The sequence below is a fragment of the Mytilus trossulus genome, chromosome 3 (genome assembly GCF_036588685.1).
Source record: "Mytilus trossulus isolate FHL-02 chromosome 3, PNRI_Mtr1.1.1.hap1, whole genome shotgun sequence".
In the NCBI taxonomy this organism is placed as follows: Eukaryota; Metazoa; Mollusca; class Bivalvia; order Mytilida; family Mytilidae; genus Mytilus; species Mytilus trossulus.
Window position 1 is genome coordinate 92,712,924 of NC_086375.1, and position 8,886 is coordinate 92,721,809.

At 33.4% G+C, this 8,886-nt stretch overlaps 1 protein-coding gene across 2 annotated transcripts; it reads left to right on the plus strand.

Moving 5' to 3' along the window:
• The first annotated feature begins 3,621 nt into the window (after positions 1-3,621).
• On the plus strand, positions 3,622-8,361 carry LOC134709856 (lysosomal proton-coupled steroid conjugate and bile acid symporter SLC46A3-like). Of its 2 annotated transcripts, none has more exons than XM_063569986.1 (5): positions 3,622-3,755; positions 4,143-5,306; positions 5,716-5,799; positions 6,748-6,904; positions 7,863-8,361. In XM_063569986.1, exons 2-5 carry the CDS (start codon positions 4,697-4,699, stop codon positions 8,002-8,004), a joined length of 993 nt encoding a protein of 330 aa, XP_063426056.1. In that variant the 5' UTR covers positions 3,622-3,755; positions 4,143-4,696; the 3' UTR covers positions 8,005-8,361. The 2 variants fall into 2 exon arrangements, with proteins under 2 accessions (XP_063426056.1, XP_063426057.1); XM_063569987.1 differs by having other exon boundaries at positions 4,662-5,306.
• Positions 8,362-8,886: the final 525 nt, after the last annotated feature.

The following is an 8,886-nucleotide window of genomic DNA, read 5'->3' on the forward strand; positions in this document are numbered from 1 at the left end:
CATGGCGTGTACGCTTCGTTGTCATTACACCTTTTTATACTGTACGCTTCGTTGACACAATATAGCGTTTGTCAATGATTTTCGCATGTATTAAATTATGCTTTGATATGATTATAACTAATATGCATGTTTGAAAATAATAATTTACCACCATTACATGCTGACAGCAACCCATAATGTCCGTTGTAGTGTCGAAAAACTCTTGGAGGAAATTTTTACATGTAAAAAAAAATCCTCATGTATACGAAAGTGTGAATTGGAAGGAAAATACAATAACTCGACAGGTGCAACTATGGCTAAGCATACAGATACACACGTCCGATTTCTAATTTGATAGCATTTTAAAGTGTTTACGATACGACAGTCAATGAATGGTTAGGTGGTGGGTTGGGTGCCGCTAACATGTTTTATCCCGCCATATTATGTATGTTCCTGTCCAAAGCCAGGAGCGTGTAATTTAGTAGTTATATATATTTTTTTGTTCACTATTTTGTGCATAAATTGTGCCGTTAGTTTTCTCGTATGAATTGTACTACATTTGTCATTTCGGTGTGTTTTATAGCGGTGTGGGCTTTGTTCATTGTTTAAGGCCGTACGGTAACCTATAGTTGTTCATTTTTGTTTCGTTTGGTTTCTTGCGAAGAGCTGTTTCAATACCACATCTTCTTTTTGATATAGAAAGCAATCAAAACAATCAATGGATTATAGGTTAAGTCTTTTGGCCTGAATCTCAGATGCTGGTCCTAGCGGGTCATAAATTACAATAGAGTTACATTAAGGCTATCGAATATGTGTATACAATGATCAAGTTACTGATAGTCATCAATAGTAATACAGTTACTTTAATGTGAAGAAATAAGGACGAAGAGACAATTCTTAATATTAACTGGTTTGCTTTCTTCAATTATGTTTTTGTGTTTGTTTAATTTTTAAGGTATAAAGATTATGCCTAAATTCCTCAAACATTTCAGTCTTTCTACTGTGGTGCAAACATCTAAATGATTGGTCAGGTCATTCTGGTTATTATAAGCACCTTAAAGTCTATACCCACCCATAATCATTTCATTCAAATTTCGCAGAAGACCACAGGGACCATCTTTATATACCCCAGTTACCCTTGTCGTCATCGGTAAATTATGGGTTGAGCAAAGCATCAATCATCAACCTAACCTTAGACATTTGCTGTGTTTCTTCTTGCATGTTGGTACTGAACAATTTATGAACCCTTTTATTTATTTATTACACGCGTACGTAATGGCTGATTGTTGGTTGCTTAACGTTCACTTGCAAATATGTCATGCATGTTCAGGATAAGCACAAAGTAGAAACACATACTACATGTAAGTCCTGGAAGAAGGCCCTCCGGAATTACGTCAATGACGTTTGAACTTCCACTGGATAAAATTATGTATATTGAATAAGGACACAAATGTTGCCTTTCAACAGGCTATGGACCTCTCTAAGAGTTTTTGCAGGGGTTCGTACAGTGTAGTTAGCGTGGTACTCTCTTTACACGAGACATTGGATTTTATATTCCCATTTGGACTGGACGTGACTGTGTACTTTTACATCTGACACAACAAAACGGGTTGCCAACTTCGGTCAGTTTATACTGCCGGTCAGAAAAAGACCTAAGTGATCGATCATTTCTAATAGTATAATTCCCAGTTACCCTTCACCAAATTCTTTCGTAAATAAAAAAAGTTTTGCTGTACCTGTTTAATCAAAACATAACTTAACATTATTACAATATATGCACACCTATGAGAACTCATAATACCGTACATTCTCTCGATAATGTTTATATTTGGCATTGCACAAGTTCATGCGTTTTATTACGTCTTTACCTAAAAACGTAGGATATACTGATTTTAACACTTTAGATACATGATTTACTTCCTAGTTGTAATTCGCTTTGAAATAACTATCAATTACTACAACTATGTATATGATTTTTGTGCATTGTTCCGACATTTTGAGTTTAGCTCCGACATGTATGTCTGCTTTCGTCTAGGCGAATTTGGACCAACATCGGCATTTGGAAGAGCCTCAAATTGTGAAAAGGAAGTCATTAAAGTTTTAACGACTGTACTATACTTTTTGAAAGAGGGACGAAAGATACCAAAGGGACAGTCAAACGCGTAAATCTAAAACAAACTGACAACGCCATGGCTAAAAATGAAAAAGACAAACAGAAAAACAATAGTACACATGACACAACATAGAAAACTAAAGAATAAACAACACGAACCCCACCAAAAACTAGGGGTGATCTCAGGTGCTCCGGAAGGGTAAGCAGATCCTGCTCCACATGCGGCACCCGTCGTGTTGCTTATGTGATTACAAATCCGGTAAAAAGTCTAATTCGGTAGGTCAAATTCATGAAAGGGAAGGGGATTGTAGTTACGACGTAAGGAACATATCCGATATCATTTGTGAAACGGTTATTCCATAACGGTCAACCAACTCGTGATGGCGTCCGTAAAATATACGAAGGGATGATTTCAACTTCACCATTTGGAACTCTTGGTTTAATAGCTTCCTTGTGAGCAGTAACCCTCTATCAAGAAAATCATGATAGGAAATGCAAGCACGGGAATATCGTATCAATTGGGAGATATATATCCCGTATGCAGGTGCTGCTTGAATGTTGCTACTTAGAAATGAAATTTTTGAAACTTTATTTCCTCTGGAATATATTAATCAACTGTTCATTTCATCTGGAGTAACATTGAAAGTCTCAATTTTCAATAGAAATATTCCAAGCAGATGTACGCTGGTTAAATATTTCAATTTTGGCTTTGTATGACAGATATTTTAAGTTCAACTACTTTGACTAAGTTAACAGATAAACATTTACAATAAAATACAGAAAAAGGTCGTTGACACGATCTTGAAAACCTTGACAAGAAAGTGATTTGTGACGATTTTTGTCAACGAACTGTACAGTGATTATTTCAAAACGCACAACGAACGCGACACATTTGATGGAACGAACAATACAGTAAGAGAAAATTTATTTTGTATGATATTGCGTTTATTCTAAGTTCCAGGGCACATTTGAAGGCACGTAGTAATTCAATGTATAGTTATTTGGTATTGCTTAAGGTATTAATAAGCAAAAGTGTATGCACAAAAAGATATTCAGCATTGTTTATATCATAAACCGTATGAAATTGCGCCATGTCTGTGCGTTTTGCATCTAGCAGTTTTATCAAACGTTTTATACTACATCTAAAACATACAATAACTGTTTAATTGAATAAATAAACTAATAAGCATATTGATTTATTTATATATACTCAAATAAGTTCCAGAGAGGCAATCGAAATTGTTGTCATCCCAAATGTTACACCCTGATTATCGCTTCGAACGCGTCAACGTCCGGATTCATTTGTATCGGGGTTATACGGGGTTATACGAGGTGTGTTCACATACTGACAAGATGCCACGATTGTCCAGCGAATTTGTTCAGTACTTGAGTACTTTGTTTTAATAAAATGTGGTTACATTGATATTAATCTTCTAGTATCACATGGTCAGATTAAAAATAATATGCCCCTTGTTTGATTGTTATTAGATAACAGAATATGCCCCATGTTTAATAGATATCAGATAACAGTATGCAATGTTACATGAATTCTGCGTCACGAGAGTAAATATTGATGTCCTCGTCGGTATGCTTCATCACAGCTGGGCAGGGGAAGAAAGAATTAAAGAAAAGAAGATGTCGATGCACTAAACAGAAACTAAGGGTTTGTTTGTATACAGTACTAGATATTCTTAATGTTCCGTTTTAGTTCGGATATATTTCTCGTTGTATTGAATACTTTTTTCATTTTTATTTTCCATTTCCATTCTCAATTTTATTTAATATCTGAGACTAAAATGCCACAGGCACATGTCTGGGATATACCATTTCTTTTACATTTCTTTTTATTAAGTAAAATTAATATGTTATACTTAATATAACTTCAAGAAGAGACAATATATTTTTTACGGATTTATAATAATAAATGACATTTTAATATTTCTACAGGAAGTTGAAATAAAATACATATCATTATAAAACAACAAAAAAATAATTTCTCAACACATATACGAAATGTATATAAACCTTATTTTCATTTTATCATATACAGAAACTATAAGTAATCTCTTAACATGAATGAATCTGAAGAAAAACCCCTTCTCCAAGCAAAGGAAACACAAAGGGATGCAGCGATTAACATTGGGATGCCAAGATGGCTAGCTTTAAGTTTCGCCATATTTGTCACATCACTTCACTCGAGTTCATTTGTTTTATCTATGTATGTAATTAACCAGTATTCATACCAAACTTATATGAAGGAAAAATATCCCAATTCATCTCACAAATCAACCGGAAGTCAATCCGCATGTGAGCTGAACACCAGTACGATAGCATATAAAGAACAAGTCGTGGTACAAAAACTGACATCAGAACTAAATATTTATTGTAGTCTCGCTACCTACAACGTGATCGGAGTGATTTTTACTCTAAATTTAGCAACGTACAGTGATATTTACGGAAGAAAACTGTTCTTCATTGCGCCTAGGAACATTATTGAAAACGCTTCTTTGCACAATCACCATCTATTTCAATTTGAAGATAGAATGGATCATTTTATTTTTTTGTATAGAAGGATGTACAGGGACCTGGGTTTCCACGTTGAGTATGGCATATAGCTTCATGGCAGATCTTACAGAACCAGGAAAACCACGAACGTTTGTTATAGGTTGTTTTGAAACGTCCTTGGGAATTGCTGCATTCATTGTTTCAATGTTGTCTGGATATCTTATAAAATGGACAGATGGTTTCTTTTATCCGTCCCTTATATCAACAGTTATGGTACTTCTAGGACTTCTGATAGTCATTTTTATACTACCAGAAACACTTCATGATTCAAAAAAGCGGTCGGATGTATCTTTTATTCAAAATATGGTACGTGTTACTGATGTTTATAGAAAAGGGTTTTCCCCTGATGGAAAACAGTGGATGTTTATAATTTTAATCGTTATTTTTATGATGTCAAATTTAGCAAATATTGCTAGACCTCAGATTGAAACATTGTATCAACTGAATTCTCCGTTTTGTTGGAGTGCTGTTAAGATTGGCTGGTATGGTTCCATGAGAATAGGATTATTAAATATGGGAAATCTTGCTATTATCTACCTGTTTCATCTGTGTACGACGGACGAATACATCGTTTTAGTCAGTATGCTGACTGCCGTGGTATCATTGACTATAGAGGGACTAGCCACAACCGACTACATGTTATACTTAGGTAATTGTTATTAAATTAATTTCATTTTTAACAAAGGAAACACTTGACGAACATTTGTTTTCCTGCTCATACAAGTTTAAATGAATATATTTATTTATATCTAAGATAGAATATATATCCATTAGATTTCAATTCAGCAGCAAATTAAAGTTAACCTACATGGACAAATAAAAATTGTTGAACGGCACTCTTCAGTGGACAAATCCTTCATTTCATGTTATAAGATTTTACAGGATTAACATCGCGTTAGTCTAAATATGGCGAAGCTTCTGGCAGACCACATTGATCAAGTGATATTTTTATTTTGATAGCGATAGTGATTGATTCTTCATCTGTTCATTGTTTATTTTGTTTGAATATTGATGTTAAGTTTTCAACTAAACATTTTTTTGTATCTTTTCGTTGAAAGCCTTAGGCACGGGTGTTGGTAGTTCTCTTGGTATGGCGATGAGCAGAGCAATCATGTCTAGGATAACTCCAGATAATAAACAAGGTAGGTTATACGGTACATGTTATTTAAGTACAATATTTCAAAGGGCTAATTCTAGACTAGGGTTATATATGATGGTATAGTTAGTTGTGGTTTATGTTATCTTTAAGTGAAGGATAGTTTAGTGTAGCTATATATATATATATGTTTGGACGGCTTGAAGTAAACAAGAAGATGAAAATCAAACAGATGTGACAGGATTGACCTAAGATGGTTGGGGTGTCTCTTCCTCCATCTTGGATTTTGATGTAGCAGATGGTCTAGATCTTTAATGAAATGTGCAAGTTTTGAGAGTAAAACGTAATCCATGTCGGCATGTGTAAGACTTTTCGTGTTGATATAGAAAATTATGTGTTTCATCATAATTGCGGCTGTATTTTATAAAAAGAAACTATTTTCGTTTGATGCATTATTTTTTAACTTTACCATATATATAACGAAAGATAACTCGGATAGAAGGGAAGTTTACTCAGACAAGGTTTTTTTTCATAATATAAAGTGTTGTGTATTTACATGTCTTAAAATGTAGTTAGAAATCAGTCCGGACGGTGACACTATTCATTTGTCTATTTCTTATCGAAAAGCATGTTATAAGAGCTGTCCTCTCAAATTTTATCTTAAAAGTCTGTCGTGTAGTTTTCTGTTTATAACACCCAGTTGGATTCTTAATGTATAATCTAAACAAAATCTGACAATTTTGAACCATCTATAGCGTGAGAAAAAGCCTTGTGACCTATAATTTTAATTTGTATATTTTAGAAAAAGCATGGAAAAAATTATATTTTGACAAATATTTAAAAAAGCATTCTATGGGTTCGAATGGAGACACACACCCTGCCTGTCAGAAAAAGAGAACTATCTTGCTCGATTTATTTAACACAATGTTTTGAACAATGCAATTTAAACCATATATACTTATAAAGTGTCTCTATATAAGTATTTTACATTTAGGTTCAGTTTTTGCTGGAGTAGCTGTACCTGAAATTGTATTTAGTTTAGTCAGTAGTCTAGGGGCGAATGCAATTTATGATGCTACCGTTTCAATATATAGAGGACTCACATTTTTCATCATGGCAGGATATGGCTTCATAGGGATTATTTTATGTCTGTAAGTTATATATTGGTTATGTCGAGAATGAAAACAATAATAAATAAAACTCCCTGGAATAATCTTTAGTAAACTTTAAATTTTAATGTGCGTGCCATCCTACAAATTCATGTAGCATATCTTCGAAACATGACTTGTCACATTCAGGAACACACACACATATCTTTGTTCATCATTCTTTTTTACCGAGATTCTATCTGATGACTGATGTAGACCCAAGAAAACAGTAAATACGATTAATTACAGAATTTCCACTTACAATGAGAAAAAATGATAAGTACAACTAGGGGTTCAGGATCTGTTTATATTTTCAGACGACCTAAGAAAGATTTTTGGTCGCATAAAAAAAATCGTTCTTACTTAAAACGCTATGTTAACCCAAAAATGCGGTTTATTAACCCTGAAAACAACACAAAGAGCAACGGATATATATCAGACAGAAACTTTATCCCCTTATATACATATACAAGAAAAGTAAAGAAAGATTTGTAAAGCTCTATTTCCTTCTGTATTGATTCAAATTTTAAAAAATCTGCAGTCTCTCTGGCATCTCGATGTCTAAATATTCGCAATATATATCGCAGAGGAGAAAGAAATTGTTCTTGGAATGAATTACATAATGATAAATGAATGACAAATCTTTTGAAAAAAAAACAACAGATATACTGATTTGTCTTTTTTCAACATATGTCTAATTTCCTAATTTTTTGAATTTTTCGAAAAAATAAAGATTTTGTCATCCCAGGCATAGATTACCTTAGTCATATTTGGCATAATTTTGGGGAATTTTTGATCCTCAATGTTTTTCAACTTTGTACTTGTTTGGCTTTATAAATGTTTTGATATGAGCGTCACTGATGAGTCTTATGTAGACGAAACGCGCGTTTGGCGTACTAAATTATAATGCTGGTACCTTTGATAATTCTCCCTAATAATTTCAAAAACAATTATTTTGTAGAATTCTAATCTGGGGACAGAAAGGATATAAGATGTCGAAGGATACAAACGCAATAACAATACACGTGGCAGAAGATGACAAACAAGTGGTCAACGGTTATCAGATTCAGGACCAGAGTTATGAAAACAGTCACCATTTCTGAACAATTAAATCTTCACACACAAATAATATAAAAAAAACTTTTTGTATTGTTGTGCCGGAGTTGGAATAATCTAAAGCTGGGAGAAACCGCGTTACTTCAACATATATGCAATCTTCATAAGTTTAAAATCAAATTATCCCGGTATTTGTAAATACAAACCAGAGGCATATGATGATATTGATATTCATCATACTGTAAAGTGGTATTTCATATTTTAGCACCAGGTCAATACCACTGCTAGTGGAATGCTTGCCATTGTCTGTTCTTTTGTATTTTGTTAACATATTAAGTTGCCCGTCTTTAAAGTAAAAAAGTTTTAAGAAACTAAGGTTTAACTCCCTCTGTTAAAATCGACCTTAGCTTGAATAGATTCGTTTATGGTCATGTAGCTTTTCGTCCAACATTCATGTATTTATTTATGATGTTTCTGTTGTGGTTTCTGTTAGATATTGTGTTATGTCTTATCTTGTGTGATTTGGATTCTATATTTTCGTTACATTTCACGTACGACGTATTTGTCAGTTTAGTCGAGTGAATTTCCATTTTCCATGGATAAAGAATTGTGTTAGAACAAATAATTATGAAGTCGTCACAGCTTTATTTTTAAATAGCTTTTCCATACCGCCTTAATCATGATAATTGTTTTGCGTCTTTTGACTAGTATTTAAAAAAACAAACTTATATGAATTTTAAGATAATATATTCGTCACATAAATACGTCACTGATTGTATGGTCGTGTGCTGTCATTGATGGAAGATGCTCGTTTATATTCTGCGAACTTATACATCCCGTCATTGTATTATGTAATATGGTAAATTTTGGTATTGTTATTTTTCATTTTTGCTAATGTGCTTTGCGTATATGCCTTTTTGTGGATTTTT